Source organism: Nannobrachium achirus (genome assembly GCF_963921795.1).
Source record: "Nannobrachium achirus genome assembly, chromosome: 13".
Taxonomy (NCBI): domain Eukaryota; kingdom Metazoa; phylum Chordata; class Actinopteri; order Myctophiformes; family Myctophidae; genus Nannobrachium; species Nannobrachium achirus.
In genome coordinates this window covers 6,321,867-6,345,310 of record NC_137833.1, presented here as the reverse complement: position 1 = coordinate 6,345,310, position 23,444 = coordinate 6,321,867, and the positions used below count along the sequence as shown (strand labels likewise).

At 41.3% G+C, this 23,444-nt stretch overlaps 1 protein-coding gene across 3 annotated transcripts in view; it reads right to left on the bottom strand.

The window, feature by feature from the left end:
- The window catches only part of prom2 (prominin 2), a 52,289-nt gene that overhangs the window by 24,348 nt on the left and 4,497 nt on the right, over positions 1–23,444 (bottom strand). For 2 of the 3 annotated variants that reach the window (XR_013962677.1, XM_080741193.1), the window contains exons 3-9: positions 21,780–22,049; positions 13,959–14,026; positions 11,133–11,338; positions 8,985–9,105; positions 3,239–3,302; positions 2,940–3,029; positions 1,668–1,858 (exon numbers count right to left, since the gene is read on the bottom strand). Coding sequence is in view for 2 of the 3 variants with exons in the window: in XM_080741193.1 (XP_080597319.1) it covers positions 1,668–1,858; positions 2,940–3,029; positions 3,239–3,302; positions 8,985–9,105; positions 11,133–11,338; positions 13,959–14,026; positions 21,780–22,041 (1,002 nt within the window). In the remaining variant the exon portion in view is untranslated. Of the gene's footprint in view, positions 1–1,667; positions 1,859–2,939; positions 3,030–3,238; positions 3,303–8,984; positions 9,106–11,132; positions 11,339–13,958; positions 14,027–21,779; positions 22,063–23,444 lie in introns of all 3 variants that reach the window. The other variant, XM_080741194.1, reaches the window with a different exon arrangement.

Genomic DNA, 23,444 nt, shown 5'->3' with positions numbered 1-23,444 from the left:
CAAATGAAATGAAAAAATGAAAATGAAAAAAATGTCAATGACTAGCCCTCAGCTGTGTTCGGACACATATGTCATCACAGCTCATGACAGTGGCAGTTCTATGTCATCACTGTTGTTTCCTGTTGCTCAACTCTTTCACAAAGATCAGGTGCTGTTTCACCCTTTCAACTACTCCCTGGAACACTTCAGTATTAATCACCAAAAGTGTTTCTTCAGAATACAACCTTTCCATTCGACAAGCAAGATCCAACTCGTTCAGTTTGCAAAGTGGATCAAATCATCACCAGTCTGAAGCTTGGCGATAGCCTGGTAAACCAGCCTCCTCCGGAAATCTACAAGTAAAATGCAGATTTCCGGAGGAGGCTGGTTTACGAGACTAGCTTGGCGATATAGTCGCACCAAAATTAGCAGACCCACAAGCTCACAATATGTTTCATATGCAATGCGTTTTGAACTTGTAGGTATGCTATTTTAGCCAGTTCTGACACAGCCTTAGATTAAAACTCTCACAGATGTTTACATCATTGAGTGTAATTCCGGCTTTCACCGGATGGGCCCCCTCACTATCGCCCATGGGGAACTTCCTATCAATGAAATAAATCTACATGAGTCTTAATCTAAGGACAGTTCTGACAATGTTTGACACATTTCACCTGTATTAATAACATGCCCAAAACAAGGACACCAGGTTGAAAGAGCTCAAATGACTCTCTGCAGTAAGTTGTTGTTCTTACATTGACGGAGGTGTCCAGGGTGACTCTCTGCAGCACAGGGTGCAGCTGCATGCAACCTATGTTCTTATACATCCTATGTTCTAATGCTTCCTATGTTCTTATACATCCTATGTTCTTATGCTTCCTATGTTCTTATGCATCCTATGTCCTTATACATCCTATGTCCTTATACATCCTATGTCCTTATACATCCTATGTCCTTATACATCCTATGTTCTTATGCATCCTATGTCCTTATACATCCTATGTTCTTATGCATCCTATGTTCTAATGCATCCTATGTTCTAATGCATCCTATGTTCTTATGCATCCTATGTTCTAATGCATCCTATGTTCTAATGCATCCTATGTTCTAATGTATCCTATGTTCTAATGCATCCTATGTTCTAATGCATCCTATGTTCTTATACATCCTATGTTCTTATACATCCTATGTTCTTATACATCCTATGTTCGTATGCATCCTATGTTCATCCTATGTTCTTATGCATCCTATGTTCTAATGCATCCTATGTTCTTATGCATCCTATGTTCTTATACATCCTATGTTCTAATGCATCCTATGTTCTTATACATCCTATGTTCTTATACATCCTATGTTCTTATGCATCCTATGTTCTTATACATCCTATGTTCTAATGCATCCTATGTTCTAATGCATCCTATGTTCTTATACATCCTATGGTCTTATACATCCTATGTTCTAATGCATCCTATGTTCTTATGCATCCTACATGTATGTTCTTATGCATCCTATGTTCTTATGCATCCTATGTTCTTATACATCCTATGTTCTTATACATCCTATGTTCTTATGCATCCTATGTTCTTATGCATCCTATGTTCTTATGCATCCTATGTTCTTATACATTATGTTCTAATGCATCCTATGTTCTTATACATCCTATGTTCTTAAGCATCCTTTATCCTTACATTGACCGAGGTGTCCAGGGTGACTCTCTGCAGCTCAGGGAGCATGCATCCTATGCAGCCAGGCTTGTTGATGGTCTGGTTGAGACGCTTTTTCACCAGGCTGAGGTTGTTCTGCAGACGCTCTGCACTGGACTCCAACTGCACCAGAGAGGAGTTCAGCTCAGTCAGGAGAGAGTCGGTGCTGACTGCCTCTGTAGCAACAAGCAGGGGTGGATGCATTATTACTTTAACCATTACCTTATCAGGGTTCCCACACATTTTTACCAATTAATTTCCAAAACTTTTCCAGAATATTTAACCCAATTTCCAGGACTATATAACAATAATTCGGCTCAATAACAGGTCGCTTACTCCTATGTGCAATGCCCAAAGACAGGTAGTGTATGCCAGTGGTTCTCAACCTTTTCAGGCCGTGACCCCCGAAATAATCATGTTTTAACTGGGGACCCGGCACCCTGACGAGCACTAAGAGTTGAGGAATTTTGCATAACACGGTTCTATTGTGAAAATAGCAGATCTACATGCTCACAACGCCTCGCGTTGCGAGGCGTTGTGAGCATGTAGATCTGCTATTTTCACAATTTCTGCCTCTAATATTTGACAATTTGGCCCATGTTTAATTTGTCATTTCAGAGGTATTAACAAAATCAATAACCAAAGACAATCCATAGCTATTTTTTAAATTCCAAAACTTTTCCAGTACTGGAAAAATATTTTTCTAATTTCAAAATATTTCCAGGAATTTCATGACCGTGGGAACCCTGTCTTATGCTTTAACTATTGAAAGATCTACAAGCTCACAGCGTGGCACTACGAGCTTGTAGATCTGCTATTTTTTGAAAAATTGTGAAAACTTGTGCAAGTCTTTGAATATGTTTGATCCGAATCTGTGTCTTCTAAATCCCTCTAAGGTTTTTTGAAAAACGCATGTTTCTATGTCAGTGGTTCTCAAACTTTTTCATGTCAAGGACCCCCTAGAATTATATTATATTTGGCCACGGACCCCCATTTAAAAATATTTCGTTCCAGGGGACCCCACCAGAAGCAAAATTTGAGTAAGAAATGTTTGTTTTAAAAATACATAACATTCAAAGATTTCCATACATGTTCACGACTTAGCGGATCTACAAGCTCGCAGCATGGCACTCGGTGCCGCTCTGTGAGCTTGTAGTAGAGGAAGAATGTCCCAAGTTTTCAAATGTATACAAATCTTTTGAAAAGAGCAGATCTACAAGCTCACAGTGAGTGTTGCAGGGAGACAGGACTGTGTACCTTGGGCCAGGATTCTGACCGAGTCCAGCGCTGGGGTCAAAGGTCCTTCTATGCTTCTCCGGATCTCTGCGCCCAGCTGGGGGCCGATAGCTGACACACACACACACACACACACACACACACACACACACACACACACACACACACACACACACACACACACACACACACACACACACACACACACACACACACACACACACACACACACACACACACACACACACACACAGTTAAATGACAGGCAGTGGAATATTACAGAATTACAGCATTTATAAGCACATTATTTATTAACTCACTGTTCAGGTTGTGGGTGACCTCGTCCACTGTCTTGTAGCTTTCGTTGATCACATGGTCTATTTGCTGGGAATAGGTGAAGGGGGGAGGGGCGGGGGGGCAACATAAGTAATTAATTACACTTTTGCATTTAACTGACGCTCTTATCCAAACTAAGCAACGTACAAAATTGGAAGCTCGTCTGAGGACGACGAGAGAGAGAGATATTATGTCTATTAGGGGTGCAAATCGAATCGTATAATTGTGGGCTCGCCTATAAGGCGAGCACACTCTAGATGTTGTCATTATTTATTGTGGGCTCGCCTGTAAACAGGCGAGCACACTTTAGATATTGTCATTATTTCTATACTAGTCATACTAGTCAGTGCAAGTATCAAAAAACTTCGGTTCCTTTCTACTCCTACATACTTAGTGAGAAAATGAAAATAAAAACATCAATGTGTTCAGCTTACAGTGGTGAAGTGTGCTATTACTTTTTACAGCAATCGGCCAAATGGTGGCGCTGTAGGAAGCCTTCGAAAGTGCGATCTTTGAACAGGTATAGCTCATGCTGTGTTTGAGGTACAGCCATGAAACCTGTATACACTTATGCGTCTCCTCATGCCGAACAACTTTTACCCTCTAACTTTTGACCTCTGACCTTTAGGTCTCCCACAATTCGGAATTATATGAAAAACAGTAAAAATCTATCTCCTCCTGGGATTTTCGCGTCAAGTGCACAAAACATTTTTCACATGAACTTTGGACCAATACGGTCAGATTGATCAACCAGATTTTTTTTAAAGTGAAACATAATTTTTTAATAATTCCATAAATATTGCGGTTTTATGCAAATAATTCTTCGGCCTCTAAATCATACATGCAAAGTTACACGTTCATGGCATTTGGCAAAGATGTGGAGGGTTAGTCAAAGTATCACTGAAACCAATTTTATTCCAATCGGCCAAAGGGGGGGCGCTATACGAAGCGTCTGAAAATTCAAACTTCAAACGGGCATAAGTCATGACTCGTTTCGTTTGAAGACATGCAACTTGTTACACGCGTGCTTTGACTCAAGCGGAGGACATCTGTGTCGTTGTTAAGTAAGCTCCACCCTTCGATTTTCCGCCATATTGAGCAGTTTGTAAAACGCGTAAACCCGCTTTTATTCTGGAATTTTCGCTCCACGTGCACAAAACTTTTTTTACGTGAACTTTGGACCGATATCTAAAGATCTGTCAGATCGGATTTCTTTAAAATTGAAACATGCTTTTTTAAATAAATTCCATGAATATTGCATTTTTATGCAAATTATTCTTCTGCCTCTAAATCATACATGCAAAGTCACATTTTCATGACAAAATAGTGTAGAGGGTTAGTTCAAATATCACTGAAACCAATCTTACCCCAAATGGCCAAAGGGGGGCACTATATAATTTTGAGCAGTTTGTAAAACGCTTAAACCCGTTTTTATTCTAGGATTTTTTTTGCAATTTGCATGAAACATTCTACACGCAATCTAAGGACCTTTATCTAACATGCCTATGAAGTGCACACAAAAAAAATATAAAATAATAATAATAAATATAGCTGCAAGCAGCGATAAAGTGGCCAAAGCCAAAAACACCTCAAATCATGAACACATGCAGCCTGGGATGTGCGTGAAATCTTGCAAGCACATTCCCAATAGGTCAAGGAACAGATACCAACCTTTTCACATTGGCCTGTTATAGCGCCACCAGCGGGTCAACTTTTGCACAACACATTTTTGGAACAAAATGGACCAAACTTTGACGTCAGTAACGTCAAAGAGAGCACTGCCTGCGATCTTGACATTTTGTGCTTTTATAGCCATTGTTTTCTGGCTTGAAGCGAGCCCACAATTGTTTCGAAGGAACAATATTTTTCTAGTTTATTTATTTGTTTATCTATCATACTGTAGACGGGAACTTCGGTTCCTTTCTACTCCTACATACTTAGTGAGAAAATGAAAAAAAAAACATCAATGTGTTCAGTTTACAGTGGCGAAGTGTGCTATTATTTTCTATAGCAATCGGCCAAATGGTGGCGCTGTAAGAAGCCTTCGAAAGTGCGAACTTTGAACAGGTATAGCTCATGCTGTGTTTGAGTCACAGTCATGAAACCTGTATACATGTATGCGTCTCCTCATGCCGAACAACTTTTACCCTCTGACTTTTGACCTCTGACCTTTAGGTCTCCCACAATTCGGAATTATATGAAAAACAGTAAAAATCTATCTCCTCCTGGGATTTTCGCGTCAAGTGCACAAAACCTTTTTCACATGAACTTTGGACCAATACGGTCAAACTAGTCTCGGCGGATTTCTTTTAAAGTGAAATATAATTTTTTAATAATTCAATCCATATTGCGGTTTTATGCAAATTATTCTTCGGCCTCTAAATCATACATGCAAAGTTACACGTTCATGGCATTTGGCAAAGATGTGGAGGGTTAGTCAAAGTATCACTGAAACCAATTTTATTCCAATCGGCCAAAGGGGGGCGCTATACGAAGCGTTTGAAAATTCAAACTTCAAACGGGCATAAGTCATGACTCGTTTCGTTTGAAGACATGCAACTTGTTACACGCGTGCTTTGACTCAAGCGGAAGACATCTGTGTCGTTGTTAAGTAAGCTCCGCCCTTTGATTTTCCGCCATTTTGAGCAGTTTGAAAAACTCGTAAACCCACTTTTATTCTGGACTTTTCGTTCCACGTGCACAAAACTTTTTTTACGTGAACTTTGGACCGATATCTAACGATCTGTCAGATCGGATTTCTTTAAAATTGAAACATGCTTTTTTAAATAAATTCAATGAATATTGCAGTTTTATGCAAATTATTCTTCTGCCTCTAAATCATACATGCAAAGTAACATGTTCATGGCATTTGGCAAAGATGTAGAGTGTTAGTCCAAATATCACTAAAACCAATCTTACCCCAATTGGCCAAAGGGGGGCGCTATATAATTTTGAGCAGTTTGTGAAATGCTTAACCCGTTAGGATTTTTTTTTTGCAATTTGCATGAAACATTCTACACACAATCTAGGGACCTTTATCTAATATGCCTATGAAGTGCACACACACAAAAAAAAATAATAATAATGAATATAGCTGCAAGCAGCGATAAAGTGGCCAAAGCCAAAAACACCTCAAATCATGAACACAGCCTGCAATGTGCGTGAAATCTTGCAAGCACATTCCCAATAGGTCAAGGAACAGATACCACCCTTCTTACATTGGCCTGTTATAGCGCCACCAGCGGGTCAACTTTTGCACAACACATTTTTGGAACAAAATGGACCAATCTTTGACGTCAGTAACGTCAAAGAGAGCACTGCCTGCGATCTTGACATTTTGTACTTTTATAGCCATTGTTTTCTGGCTTGAAGCGAGCCCACAATTGTTTCGAAGGAACAATATTTTTCTAGTTTTATTTTGTATCGTATCGAATCGGCAGTGCAAAGAATCGATTGTATCGATACTACCTACTTGTGCATTGTATTTAGCATTTTTAAGAAGAAAAATTAAAAGGAGGGGTTTAATTACTTTTCCATTCCATATAGCTACACTGGTCTATCGATACATGTGTGTAATCTCTGGGTTCATGTCAAGGTGCAGGTTTGTCAATATACAATGTCCATGTATTTGGCAGATAATCACTGTGTTACTTATTTATATCCATAATAATACATGTTTCCCTTAAAAACCTGCACTATCCACACCTTTCACACAGATTTAATTTCTTTGCTAAATAGTTACTATATCGATTTTAAATCATTGAATCGAATCGTATCGTATCACCATGAATGAACCAATATCGTCCATGTATCGTATCGTCAACCATGTATCGTGATATGTATCGAATAGCTATTAAAATGTATTGTTACGTTGTCTATGGCTGACCTATGATGACTTCTCATTTTTGTGACATCACATTGTGACAAAAGACTTGTCTTTTAGTTATACTGGATCTCTTCTCCACTAGTCCCTCCCTAACATTTTAGTCTAGTTTTTATTTGTTAAAAAAAGAAATTGTCAATATATTTAGTCTTAGTTTTAGTCATCATGGCTTAGTTTTTATTTGGTTTGAGATAACGCGAACACAAACATGAAAATTATGCAACAAACAAACATCATGTCAAGTGACTTTATCTAATCACACCTGACAGCTTTAGCAAACATAAAGACAAATGGAACAGAACCTCTCTTTCTCTCTCTCTCTCTCTCTCTCTCTCTCTCTCTCTCTCTCTCTCTCTCTCTCTCTCTCTCTCTCTCTCTCTCTCTCTCTCTCTCTCCCCAGCTGTATGTTTGAGATAAGTGTGTTGACACAGCGGAAGCACAAGTCAAGTGCATGACAAATGGAGGGTCACTTTGAAACGTCACACAAAAGCCACTCACAAACAGCAGGATAAAATAGCACACGGACAGGGTACTTAATGTGACTAATCCTATACAGACACTAACAGCGTTGTTTATAGAACCGCATAAAACAAGACAAATAGCCTAATCCTGCTGCGATCATCTAACGGGTGGCTGTGGCTTAGTGGTCAGAGAGCCTGTCTGGTGATCAGAAGGCTGCCGCTTCGCCAATGTAGCCTGGCGGGTTCGAGTCCTTTATACTGCATGATCTCTCCCCATCTCTCTCTCTCTGTTTCCTGTCTTTCTCTACTGTAAAACTCTAAATAAAGCCCACAAAGTGACCCAAATATGTATATATAAAAACAAAACCTTAAAGTCACACGCCTAAACCACCCGCAGCTGCCGAGCCGTTCTCGTGACATTTAACCCAACAAAGGCCTTGTTTGTGGGGCCATTATTTGTGTTAGAGAGAAGTAACAGCAACAAAGCAGAAATACTCCCTCAAATAAAGTTTTGAGGGAGGGCGAGGTCTTCTGGCGCCCCCGAACTGGGGTCGCGTCCAGCTAACCTTAACCCTAACCTGAGTAAAACTAACTAGCGGACGCTGGTGAAAGCTAACCTGGTGAAATGCTAACCTCCGTCCCCTCATGGGGACGCGACTCTGGGTCGGGGACACAAGCAGAGATGATTGCTCTTGCTGAAGGTTTTTACGGTGCACAGCTCAATAATAACATGATGAAACAATGAAGGAGCAGCCAGCACACAATGAATATCCTTTTCACATGTGTTATTATTTACAGAGGACAACGGACGCGTCTCGACCTGTTGGTCTTCCTCAGCGTTGTCCTCTGTCCACGAGAGTAAATCAACCACGTGTAAAGGATATTCCTTCTGCACTGGCCATTATTTGTGTTTCCTGTTTGTGTTATAGTGTTTCCTCCATGAGAGAGCGTGGTGTTTCTGAGGTGTCGGCAGTTTTAATTTTATGAGCAATTTTTTTGACATTTAGCCAACCTCATCCTGTTTTTATTTAGTTTTAGTTTTTAGTTTTAGTCGACTAAAAGTCGAGCATTTTAGTCTTTATCTTAGTCCAAGACAACGTCATTTTAGTTAGTCAAGTTTTAGTTTAGACAAAAACTGTTGACGTTTTAGTCTAGTTTTAGTCAGGATTATTTTACCCCTTTACATTTTTTTTACAGCAAATAATAATAGAACATATCCATCTAATCTAAAATGTATTCACATAGCATTTGCTCTCATCCTTTTGATGAGAAACACAATTTTAAGGAATACAGTACAATACGGTATAAGCTAGACCACACCTGGTTATAGAATCAATGATTCTAGTTCAACCAACCCAGTACAGTAGGCTATTTACTGGTGCTTACCTGTGGTACAGCAGTGAGGTAGGTGTGGAGGTTGTTTAAGGTGCCGTTGAGTTGCGTCGTGCCGTGGTCCACGCTAGCGTGGAAGGTCTCGTTGCTCCGGAACATACAGACGTTTCCCGCTCTGTGGACGTTTACAGGAGGGAGACACATATGACGGGGTTTAGACAGTTCATGGATTGGACACCTCAGGTTAGACAGCTCATGGGTACCTGCACCTTCACTTCCACACAGCCAAGCTGCCATAGAAAACAGAGCAATATTGGCACACGCACGCACGCACGCACGCACGCACGCACGCACGCACGCACGCACGCACGCTCGCACACACACACACACACACACACACACACACACACACACACACACACACACACATACACACACACACACACACACACACACACACACACACACACACACACACACACACACACATACACACACTTGTCTTTCGCTATCATCAAACATTAAAAAGAATGACCTTCCATAGCCAGGTAGACAATCGCACACACCAGATACATTTTTATAAATTGTTGAGGACCATACCACTGTTACTGGGCTACATGTCATGGACAACCTTTCCCCCAAAAATGTACTTGTTTGTTTACATTTTGGCATATCGTTCAACTGGTATCGTTAAAAGCCATCTTAATGCTACAATTCCAGTTGGACATGTTGCAGCACTTGTAAGGACTTGTAAAGATCCTTAAAAGTAGGGATACGCAGCACTTGTAAGCTCTCGCTGTGTGTGATACACTCTTATGAGATATCACTGTGTGTGATACACTCTTATGAGATATCATATCTGTATCATATCTGTGTGTGATAGACTCTTATGAGATATCATATCTGCACTAAAACCTTTTTTCCAGAGCGCTGTCAAGTGGCTGCGGTGTCGCGGTGCGAAGCAGTGTCGCTTGAGTTGTGACTGCCGCTCTGAGAAATCAGTCTACATCTGATTCTGAACTAGTATTCATATGCAGGTGTGTGCATTTTAATGGCTTGTATATTGGTGTAAAGCGCCATTTCCCACTGGGCACCATCACTATAAAGATTACTATAAGTATATCTTTCACTATTGTATTTTCTTTTTTATAATTAGTGTCAACACTGCTATCCGTTTGGCTGGAACGATTTTAAAAGTAATATTTTGTATAGTTGCAGTTAGTTATAGTGCTCAGAGAGTGAATGGCACTTAATACAGTAACTTAATGAATGTTATAATAAAATAAACAGGGTAGTGACTTTCCAAAGTATACCTAGCAACTTTAAGTTAATAATATTGTAGAACATAGATTAGGGCTGTCACGATTATGACATTTTACATGACGATTAATTGTCACTCAAATAATTGCGATTAACGATTTAATTGTGTATTTGTCGTGGACAATTACATTTCTGTTTGGCTTGTAGGCTTTGAAGTTGCACATGGTAAATATGACACATAACCTAAATATTAGGGCTGGGATGCGATTAAACATTTTAATCTAATTAATTACAGGCTCTGTGATTAATTAATCGCAATTAATCGCATTGTAATCGCACATCGATATTTGACCTGAGAAGTATTTATTTTCAAGTAAAACACATTTTGTTGTACGAGTGAATCAACGAGTGAGTTTTTTAAATCTATATTTCGCATCCACTGGGCCAAGCAAAGCTCTCTGATCGGCTACTTTTCCCTTTGCGTTTGGTATCTCTTCTTGGTTGGTGCATCGCTATGATCGGTATGCCCGAAACTGAAGGTTCTGTGGTGCAAAAACTAAGTGCGATTAAAATGCGTTAATTTTTTAAATCGCGTTAATTTTCTGTAATTAATTAATCGCAATTAATCAGTTAAAGTCCCAGCCTTACTAAATATACAAAGAAATTACTGATATTTGACAACTTTAATACTTAAATAACATTGATCAAAAGATCTACAAGCTCACAATGTGTCGCATCGCGACACGTTGTGAGCTTGTAGAGCTGCTATTTCCACTACTTTTTTTGAAAGTGTTTGAAACTATATGAACATTTCTCAACATGGAAACGATTATGACGATTATGCAAAATAACTGCGATTACCTAAAATAATCGTGATTAAACGATTATTATGTAATAATTGTGGCAGCCATAACAATAACATAGATGCTGTTCAAAACGTACAGGATGATGAGAGTGGTGAGGAAGGCGCTCCAGTACAGCGTTCTCCTCCAACAGTCGGTGCTGTCGCTCTGCTTCTGGTACATCTTTCCCCCGCAGTTCCCACAGCACCGGCAGCAGGCTAGCAGGAAGCCCACCAGAGGCATCAGCACGATGTAGACCACCCCTATGGCCGCACACACCAGGAAGCCCACCTCGTACACCAAGGACTGGACACACGCACAGACACACACACACACACACACACACACACACACACACACACACACACAGACACAGACACACACACAGACACACACACACACACACACACACACACACACACACACACACACACACACACACACACACACACACACACACACACACACACACACACACACACACACGAGTAGAAGCACACACAAGTAAACACAGGCAGATACCAAAACTAAGTGGGGTTATTTTCAGGGATGCAAATATCATAATGCAAATATAATTTTGGGGATCTGGCAGTACAGATGCTACGATTCTCAATGAGGAGTGACAAGGCAGGAAGAGATCAGACATTAGAGCAGGGGTTCCCAAACTGTTTTGTCTCAGGGCACCCCATAAATATTTTTTTAATCCGAGGCACCCCTACATTATAATTTTCACTCCCAGCACCTTTTATTTATAGCATATCGTCGCTGTCGGGTGGAAACCTTGTATGTCCAAAACCGTTCGTTTTGGATTTATCAATCATCTATAAAATGTACTAAACTAGTGAAAACAGCAGATCTACAAGCACACAACGCCGTTGTGTGCTTGTAGATCGGCTGTTTTCACTAGTTTTGTGCGACGGTCTTGTATGATGAAGCAGGGCAAAAGAAAGTACACATTTAAAACTGGGAGATACGAGGTTTCTGCCTGACAGTGACAATATTTTAGTGATTATGTTGCGAGGAAAACGTTGAGATAATAGCCATTTTGGTTAGAACTAAATAATATTTTTTCAAGTGTCCAAATAAATTCCAAATAATATCAAATGATCTTGCGGCACCCCTGGACTGTTGTCACGGCACCCCAGGGTGCCCCGTCACCCACTTTGAAAACCCCTGCATAAGAGGATCAGCCCAGGTTAGAAAGGTTTGGTGGGGATAAAGCACGACAAAGTGAGGTTGAGGTTGGTTTGGACATGTGTTGATTTCGTTGAATAAAACTACTACGAAAATCGTCGACTACCTTTTCTCACGGACGAAAACTAAATAAAAACTAAGCTATGATGACTAAAACTAAGATGAAATATATTGACAATTTCGTCAACAAATAAAAACTAGATCAAAATGTTAGGGAGGGAAAGTAACTTTGTTCTCTGATATATGACTATCAGATCTACAAGTTCACAACGTGTCGCACTCTTGAATACAACTTCATTCTATTCAAAAGACTATGGCTAAAACTAAATCAAAAAGATGAGAAGAGGAAGAACAAAGAGCAGGGTTATGGATGCAGGGAGAGAGAGGACATTCAGGAGTCACCATGAAAGAGCAGGGTTATGGATGCAGGGAGAGAGAGAGAGGACATTCAGGAGTCACCATGAAAGGTTTGTGGATGCAGGGAGAGAGAGGACATTCAGGAGTCACCATGAAAGGTTTATGGATGCAGGGAGAGAGAGGACATTCAGGAGTCACCATGAAAGGTTTATGGATGCAGGGAGAGAGCGAGAGGACATTCAGGAGTCACCATGAAAGCAGCAGAAAACACAACCAGTTGGATCCAGATGATCCTCTGCAGCCATGCAGGAGGAAGAAGAAGAAGAAGAAGAAGAAGAAGAAAAGAGTGCAGATATCTCATAAGAGTTCATCACACATAGCGAGACTAGACTGGCTATGAAATGGATTCACTTTTAATGTGGTCTGACACTCTGTATCCTGCTGGCTGTAAGACTCGATTATTTGCATTGCAAAATGATTCAATATCATTATTTGTATTGCAAAACGATTCGAGGCGATAAAAAGTCAAACCATATTTAGCTGTTTACATATCAATACAGTAGATAGTTGAACATTAAAATCGATTATTCGATGCAGTTACTACATCATTACACCTCTAGTAGATGTACAGTACATAGACAGATGCACTACATTAACCACTTAAGCCCTATATAAATGATTACCGTATGTTGTACAACAAATTGTAATACTGTGAGCTTGTGGTTTCACTACTTTCATTATTTCTTTTGAAAAATGTCCTCAAATAATAACAGGCCCCAAATTAGGGACGACCAGGTTGTTAAGGTGCTTAAGCTTCCTCGGGTTACTGGCCCCGGGCTGTTAGAGTTTTAGTAACGCTAGAAGACATATTGAAAGCTTATACAAAGGTTGATGTATGGAGAATACAGCCAGATCTCTCAGGTTACTGCTGGGGTGGGGGGAGTGTCTGTCACGTCTAAAAGAGACACAACAAGTTCCCACGCTGCACACACTGCCTCCTCCTGGACAAAGACATATTGTTCTTACTGTGGGGGGTGGGGTTGGAAAAAGGGCCTTTCTGTATGGAGTTTGCATGTTCTCCCCGTGTCCCCTAGGGTAGGTGCCCTCACAAAAAAACATGTAGTAATCCTGGTCTCTATACTGCCTCCCCCTCCTGGCCAGCCGCGCTACGTGCAACAGGGGAAACTCCCCCCTGTCAGGTGAAAAGAAGCAGCTTGGACTCTTCATGCATAGAAGGAAGCATGAGGTCAGTCCGTTGCTCTCCCCAGGTTGGCAGAGGGAGTGTAGCGGCCAGGATTGCAATAGATGATTGACACCGGGTGAAAAATGGGTTGAAAAATGGTGGGATAAAAAATTTAAGAAATATTGTTCTTACTGCTCTGATGGTGTCTTTATCTGCCATTGCGTGTTGTTCAATATCCTCCACAAACGTCACGATCAGGTCTGGAGGAAAAGGAAAGAAGAACAACAATGTTAACTTCTTTATTTGTATTTATTTTACTCGTGTATATACCTTTCTTCTGATGTTATACTGTTTGTGATTTGTCTTTTGTAATAGTGAGGGACGTTTGGTGTTTTTGTGAAGTAGGCTATCTATCTGTCGGTCTTGTGCTTTAGTACTGTTGTTTAATGTTTTTAAATGTGCTATACAAATAAAGGTGACTTGACTTGACACAGTGGTAGAAAAAAGTACACACGTTTTACTGTGGTTACTTTTAAGTAAAAGTATCAGTACTGCAATGTAGAAATACTCTGTTACAAGTAAAATACGTGAATTTAAAAAAGTGCTACAGTATTGGTAACAAAATGTACTTTAAAGTTATACCATGTAACTTTTTTTATAAAACAAATCTTAAAATTGTCCTAACTGTTACATCGCTAAAGTTTTAGAACACCCACTCCGTTATTTTCAGCTTCTGAAGCCTTCTCTTTATATGTTTTCTGTTCTTAGCAATGACAGGGGCGGGATTTCCCGGCAAAATGACGTAATCTGCATCATCTGTATACGTTGTGTATACGTTGGCCAATCACATCGCAGATCATACACACATGATACACTACCGGCCAATAACCGACTCTTCAGGAAGTAGCTTCCCTCAGCAACCAGTGTTTACGATGGTGAAGGATTCTTAACCTCTTATTCCCCAAATCCTGCTCAGAAAATTACGTTCTACCACTCCATGGATTCGTATCGGTTGCGGTGGTTTGCGGCGCCGCTCCGGAGGTCCGCGGCGGTGGTCCGCGGTGACTCCGGGCGAAAAACGGACGAAAAAAGCAATACCGCGACTGACCACTAGTTTAGCAACTTACACAGTATAGCTTTAAGTACCAAAAGTAGAAAGTACTCGTTATACAGAATGTCCCATTTCAAATGTTCTTTTTTTTTCAAATGCATAAAATGTATAAAAATTAAAAATCTTTTAATAGAAGATCTACAAAAGTGGGTAATCTATATTTTGTAATAATCCAAATCTTCAAAGTAACTAGTAACTAATGTTTTCAAATAATTGAAGTGGAGTAAAAGTACAATATTTGAAATACTCAAGTAAAGTAAAAATACCTAGTAAAGATTGTACTTAAGTACAGTACTTGAGTAAATGTACTTAGTTACTTTACACCACTGCATTCACATTGGTGTAAAAGTAACACAATACACAATGCTGCTGTTGATTAATGAGCTTTGTGTCCTCAGAGACCACAACCTCAAAGTCTCTGTTGTGTCTCTGTTTTGTGCGCTGAGCTGAGCTTGGGGTTTCGAGCCCCTGGTGTGGTTGCTACAATGCTACATCCACCCGACCACGTCACGTTGCGTCCCAGGCTATGTACAAATGTGTTGCAATCGTTGCAAAGAGGTGGTGCCATAGTTTTGTACTTTTTTTGTGTTGTATGTGTCTGTTGAGTTAACTTAATGAACTGGTAGGCGTGGCCACATGAAAACATAATTTTAACTCTTTCTGTACACTCTTTTGAAAGAAATCTTCCTCCTAGTATAATCATAATACCTGATAATCATGTTTTAGGGGAGAAAATCATGTCACCCCATCTTTAAAACGGTCAACTCTACATGTATTGTTATGTTACAGTGCGTACAGTATAAAGTCTGGGCCCTGACTCGTGGCCTACATCTGGCCTACATCTGGCCTATATGTGGCCTAGATATGGCCTACATCTGGCCTACATCTTGGCACATAGCATTCAAAGTATGTTGTACGCCGACTCGCCCAGGGTCTCATTGGCCAGGCTTGGCGGGACGCCTAATGAAATTAGCTCATAAATAGCACCACTCACTTCACTCTAGATGTGATCTTTTTACACTAAATGTATTTTATACTTCATTGTAGAATGGTGTTGGCCAAAAATACATAAAAGACATTTTTCCCAATTAATTTATCGATTATTATTATACATAATCATTCAAATCAATCAGTTTGATGTCTGTTTAGTACATTTATTTACAATCGTCTGGTTTTAGGCAGACCGCAGGAGGAACGCAGCAGTAGTAGGAGGAAGAAGAAGCAAAATAAAGGTTGAAATCCAGCCCTCTCCATGGTGTCCAGTAATAACCAGGCAACCAGAGATTAGACTCCCCTTCTATTGTTCCTCTGAAAGCTCAGTTGGTATGGATATTGTTCCCCACAACACAGACGCTGGTTGTGTGGAAGGGAAGGGGGAACTGCAGAGAGAGGAGAAGAGGTGTGCATGTCGTCAATGTTCAGGCTGGGGCGTCACACCAAATTCTGGGCCCTGGGTACAAGGATTCACTGCGGGGCCCCCCCATGAATGTTAACTATTGAAAAATAGCAGATATACAAGCTCACAGCGCGGCACTCGTGAGCTAGTAGATCTGCTATTTTTTTTTTTACGTGAAAATGTGTGCAAGAAACCTATGTTTCCATGTCAGTGATGCTCAAACTTTTTCATGTCAAGGACCCCCCAAAAAGATATGAATTTGGCCACGGACCCCCATCTCAAAATATTTAGTTCCAGGGACCCCCCCGGAAGCAAGATTTGAGTTACAAATGTTCGCTTAAAAAAATACATATTCAAAGATTTGCACACATTTTAACGACTTTTCAAAAATAGCAGATCTACAAGCTCGCTGTGAGCTTGTATATCTGCTATTTTTCAATAGCTAAAGTTACTAGGGCCCCTCCACCTTGGGCCCTAGTAACTCAGTCCCACTTTCCTACCCCTTGTGACGCCCCTGTGTTCAGGTGTTCTGAGTTACGGCTCTGTCTGGCAGGGACGTGCAGAGAACGTCAGAGAGGCAGGGGCTGAAATATCTGAAAGGGCATTATGGTGAAAATATTGAAAATAGAAGACCTCCAAGCTCACAAGGAGGAGGACAACGCCTCCCAGCGCGATGCGTTGTCCGGCTATCTTCGATGCTTGATACCACACTGAACTAAGCATAATCAAGTGAATACTGGAGATGTGGCGTAACGGCATGGATTTCTACACAGAGAGGGCAATTATTTCAACATAAGATGCTGCGTTCAAGTTCAGGAGAGTTTGGACAAGGCAGTTCTCTTGAATGCTGCCTTCAGGAATGGCATGGAAAGAGGACATTTGCATTTATTTCACCATAGATAAAAACTGCATTCATGGTCTGGAGAGGGCACTTTTTTACAGACGGGTAAAAGGGCAGGGGCTCAAGCCCCCTTTGATGTCTATGTGTGCACGTGCCTGGAGTTGAGGTTGTACTATATCTGGTTCCTCCTGTCGCTCTCAGCTCTGCAAAAAGCCCAGTCAGGAACAGAGCCATGTGGGTCACGTTCTACCACTTAGCCTCGCTAAAAGAACCTCTGGGAACTCAGATTGCTTAGCCTCGCTAACACAGGTCAGGTGGGCACTAGGGACACCTGGGCACCTCCATGTGAAAATTGGCTATTTTTGTCCAAAATTGTTAAAGATTTAAATATTTGAACAATGGTCTTAAGAAAAAGAAAGTATACATGATCATTACATGCTTAAACTTTTAAGGTGTAATATTTCTACAAGTCCAGTCATTTTGGGGCATAAACAAGAAGTTGCAGGATAAAATCAAGTCTGATAATGATGTACCGTGTGTGTTCACATCATGTTTACTTCACATTACTTAGACCTTTTTTTTTTTAAATCTATGTGTTAACATTTTGGACAAAACAGCCAATTTTGCACCGAGGTGCCCATATTTTAAAGTAATTATAGGCTACAGTGAACATGAACTGAAGCTCATTGTACAGTATTTACCCTAAGCCCTATTTGAAGATTTGCAAAAGTAGCCGAAAAGGTCACAACATCGTGACGTGTAGCTTTGTAGATCTGCTCTTTGAAGGTTTTTGAACATTTCTTGAAAACTACGAATCGGCCCCCAATATACAGTATCAGGCAGGCTGGCCCTAGTTGTGACCGAAGGTCGCAGTTGAGTATGAGATACGGCACATTTCCGTCTGTCTGGACGTCTGTCCGTGTATGCTTTTTTACGGTCTATGGGTTTTCCGTTCTGACATCATACTCTGACATCACTGTGATGTCAGGGGAACCACACTAACATAATAACTTGTATGCCCATATATGGAGATCCCTGATGTCTTCGATATTAAACCCATATCTAACAGGACTTTAAATGGGAATGCCCATATATGGAGGCCACATCGGCCACATACCGCACTAACAGAATCCATGTATGGCCAAGACAGATGGCCAAGACAGCCCATATCTGTGTGGCTGGTTCTACAGACAGGGATCTCCATATATGGGCATAAAATGGATTGTATGTATGATGTCAGATGTCATAGACAACATAGGACTTTCACATAACGAATAACTGAGTAAGAGTGTTTGGGCTCTCACAGCATATCTCCATGTACAGTACATGGATCTCCATATATGAGTATCAGGGGGTCTCCATATATGGGTAACTGGTCTGATATACGTGTGCATCACTGGCCAGATGGCCAAGACATGGTGCGACCTCACCCTGGTCGCTTGTCGCCCTTGTGTGTCTTACAAGAATATAAGAGAATAGGAGGAGTCACAACACATTGCATTTGGGAGTTTTTCTCCGTCATAAGCAGGAATTCACGAGGTGCGCTCTGTTCAAAGGTATGGAAACTTCAAACCGTACGCACAAACGTACGATAAGAACCACAAGCATTCAAAAGAAACTCATGCTCACCAGCTGGTGTTCAGTTAGGAGGGAGAGAGAACCAGCTGGCAAGCTCAGGTTGGTGAGCACAGTTTGTAAGCCCTGCTCTTAAGGGCAATCATCCAGTGTGTGCGTGCGTGCGCGTGCGTGTGTGCGTGTGTACGTGCGTGTGCGCGTGTGTGTGTGTGTGGGTGTGTCAGGGGGGATTAGAGTGAGAGAAAGAGAGCGGGAGAGAGAGAGAGAGAAAAGGTAAATGTGTGTTGAGCTTTGGACTGACTTGCATTGAGGAAGCTTAGCTTTCTGTGAGGATGAGGAGTTTACTGTGAGAGGACAGTCACTCAGCAGGGAGGTACAGCTGACTAGATAAAATAATCATATTTTAACTAGGGACCCCCCCCCCCCTCACCCTGACGAGCTCTAAGAGCTGAGGCATTACATTTTGTATAACACGGATTACACGTTTCTATTGTGAAAATAGCAGCTCTACATGCTCACAACGCCTCGCAACGCAAATGTTTAATTTGTGCGTGTGCGTGTGTGTGTGTGTGTGTGGAATAGTAGGATAATAGTAATCATGATAATCATAATAATTAAGTGTAAGCAGGTAATGTACAAGGATTAGTGATTAAGTACAAGAAACCAGAAGCTATTCTACAGCAGTGGTTCCCAAACCTTTCGGGTCAAGACCCAAAAGCGTGATTAGAAGTTTGCCCAGGACCCAAACAAATGAAAATAGCAGTAGTAGTCAAAGTGCACTAACATTTCCTGGGGCAAGCTGTCCAGATCACACATGTCACACGTGTATTCTTATTTTTTCACTCTCAAAAAGCGCCTGCAATGTAGTGCATCTGAAACTACGTTGCAGTGCACATCATGGGGTGATCACTGCTTGCCTCCTGTGAATTGTTTTATTTTCGTTGCTGAGTGAGGTCAGCAGACAAAGTGACGTGAGTGAGATGAAAAAAACCTGGGTGAAATGTGCCAATCTCAACAGGAAACAGGAAACATAAATGAACAGGTATTAACTAGCATGGGGAACATAAATGAACAGGTATTAACTAGCATGGGGAACATAATATCGTGTCACACAGAACAACGTCATCCTCATCATCCATACATTATCAACCTGACAGACACCCACAGATTCGGCCGGAGCGATAATTTGTCATCATCACACAAGCACCGAATGTCAAGGAAGAAAATGGTTTGGTGTGATTCAGTCATCTATAAATAATTATCAGTGACTCATCGATGCTTTCATCTGAGCAAAGGTTGACAGACTGTCTCTCTGTGTGTGTCACTGACACTGTGCGTGTGCGTGCACGTGCGTGTGCCTGCCTGCCTCCCTGCTTGACTCCCTGCCTACATGCTTGTGTGTGTTTGTGCACGTAATTGTGTGTGGCTTGTTCCATTGTTTGCTTATTAAAATGAGTATAGAACCTGGAGGCAGGATATTAAATGTGTTTTTGTGACACAATAGAAGCACTCACAAAGCCATCCCGGTAACAGAAGCATTGAAAAGGCTCAGACGATACTGTCTGGTCACGACAGAGTCATTCCCTACATGAGGAAACAGCAGCGGAACCAAACAACGTCGCCCTTGAAAGTTAAGCATTAACCGAGCAAAGTAGGTGCATTCCCACTCACTTACTGATTAGCCAAAGATGTCATGGAGTTTCTGTGGTATCGTCTGGGTAACTAATGTATACAGACCAATGGTTCTTCTCAACCTTTTGTTGGACCAGTGCCCACTTGAAAATCTCGAAAGTGTTAGAAGCCCAACCCAACCCATCTGACCATTTTCAAAGCATGTTTATTTTAATGGAGAAATCTCTGTATTTCGACGTCCCATTAGTCTGACTGACTAATGGTTAGGGTTAGGTTTTAAGGTTAGGTTTAGGCATAGTTTTACTGAGGTTAGGGTAAGGGTTAAGGTTAGGTTTAGGCATTGTAGCATTCACCAGGTTAACATTCACCAGGTTAGAATTCACCAGTGTCGGCAGGTTAGCATTCACCAGCGTCGGACTATCGAACGTCCTAAGAACGCTACGCTCCCTATTTTAAAGATCAATCGATCAATCGTGGTTCCGGCGTGGATCAATGGAACTAGCGTAGTACACTTTAAGTTCCAATTTATCACAAGTCATGATAATTCATCTATAATATCTTAGTGTTTAGTCAATTATTTGGGGGCATACTTGCAGTATCCTCCCGGGGCCCGAGCCACATGACTTGTCTTAAAGCCTGAGTCATGCCTCGCCTGGCGACTAAGTGTCGTGTAACGTGTGTGTCAGCCGACAATAAATAAATTCTCTTCACCTTGAGAGAAGTGTTGGAGCATTTCGTGACAGTCCATCGCTTGCCCTTGTACGTTAGGTAAATTTGTCACCACCACAGGAAGCCAGGTGGCCCGGCGGTGACCGAAAGCCATCACAGAGAAACTCTGAACTATCAAAACACTCAACAAAACCAACTACAAGCTGTAACAACACCAGCACATCTAAATAACGTGGTTGTATGAGATTCTAGATGGTACCCGGGCCGTGGGGAATTAACCACTTAAGTCATACAGTTTAACGATACTTTTAGTAGTGGCGACCCCTCTGATAGCTCTGTTGTCTGTTAGAACTGTGATTCCCAGGATTCAGTTTGAAACCAAACCACGGGAAATGAATGCTATGTAATATTTGGGAAAGCAACAATGTTGTCAGAAATGGTATGAATTAACTTCCATAAACACATAGATAAATGCCATAAATAGATTTCAGTTGTGAGATTTTTACACATTTGAAAACTTGAAATGGGTCTTCTGTAGCCTAGTAAACGACCAACTTCCGTTCTCCAGGAGGATTGGTTTCCGGAAGAGGGCGGGTACGAGGCTAGGTCTTCTGCATAATGAGTATTCTACTTTTGCTACTTTAAGAACATTTTCACACCAATACTTTTGTCATTTCACTCAAGTACATTTTGAATTCCAGACGTTTGCTTGTAACAGAGTATTTCTATACTGCAGTATTGATACTTTTACCCCCACTGATGAGAGCTCCATGCAGCTCTCACACTGACCTGAGGGGAAACTGTTGGGCTGCACCGTGTGGAGGAAGGACTGCACCGGAGCTGCCATGAAGCCTGCACCAGGATCCAGCAGCCCCGCGTCCAGGTGCTCATACTGGGGCTGCGTCAGGCCCAGCGGGGGGCCGGGGGCCGGGCAGGAGGAGGCCTGGGCAGCAGCCTGTCCCACCAGGCTGAGGACCACCACCATGATGATGATGAGTAACACCACCAGCCTGCACCATCTCTCAGTCCTCATGGTCCCTGGTCGCAGCATGACTCCGCCTGGAGAGTAGGGCTGTCACAGTTATTTAGCGAAGGAACTTAGTGACGAAGCCAGTTCGGGGGAGTGGTCTGGTCTGGAGGTTAAATTATACTTTATTGACAAGAATGGCAGCGGGAGAGCAGCAACAGCATAACATCTAAACAGCAGCAGGACATAGAAGGCAGCAGCACAATACATAAAGGCAGCAGCATACGATAGGCATCATAGGCATACTAACAGCAAGGGAGAGAAGTACAAGCATCCTATTAGTCAGGGAAAACTAGCAGAATATCTGTCAAATCTGGGAATAAATTCCTTACCAAACAATTTCTTCACCAATGTGTTCGTAAAGGTGTCTAGAAACATATCTAACAAAGATTGAAATTCAACATCCCTAGCAAAATGTTTGACAGCTAGGGTAATTCTGGGTCTCATTCACTTACTATACACTGTAGGCCTACTATAAGGGAAAAAATCACTCCCAAAAATATGCTTTAAGTGGGATGTGAGGGGTCTAACTAGGTGTTTTTAATTATTCTGAATCCATTGCAAGCACCTTGTGAAAAGTGATGACTCATCACTAAACCATCGTTTTTTCGCGTCTGATTTTGGCCCAATGAATGTTTTTTGTGCAAAACAAATGCTTGCAATGGATTCAGAATAATTAAAAACACCTAGTTAGTCCCCTAACATGCTACTTAAAGCATATTTTTGGGAGTGATTTTTTTCCCTCATACATCTCTGAACTCCTGTCTTATCCCCCCACCACCAGGACCCTCAGGTCAGCAGATAGGGGGACACTTGAGGTCCCGTTCTCCAACAAGGTACACAGGGGGGACCGCGCCTTTGCAGTCGCTGGCCCCACCTTGTGGAACAGCATTCCCGCCTCTGTTAGGTTTGCCCCTTCTGTTGAAGTTTTTAAAACTAGGCTTAAAACACTTTTATTTTCACAAGCCTTTGAATCCCCATGATGAACTTCTTCGATTAGAGGCCTTTTCTTTTCTTTTTCTCCCTTACTATTTTTAATGTTTTTAATGTAAACTACCATGGTTACGTTGTCAATTCTATTTTTATTTACATTTTTTGATTGTTTGTAATGATGCATTTTTAACCTGTGAAGCACTTTGGTACAATGAGAATTATTTTTAAATGTGCTATATAAATAAATTTGATTTGATTTGATTTGATTTACAGTGTATAGTAAGTGAATGAGACCCAGAATTACCCTAGCTGTCAAATATTTTGCTAGGGATGTTGAATTTCAATCTTTGTTAGATATGTTACTAGACACCTTTACCAACACATTGGCGAAGAAATTGTTTGGTAAGGAATTTATTCCCAGGGTTTTATTAAAATTCCCTGACTATATATAAACTAAGCAGAAGCATGGCTTTGGCTTTGGATTCTGCGCTCGG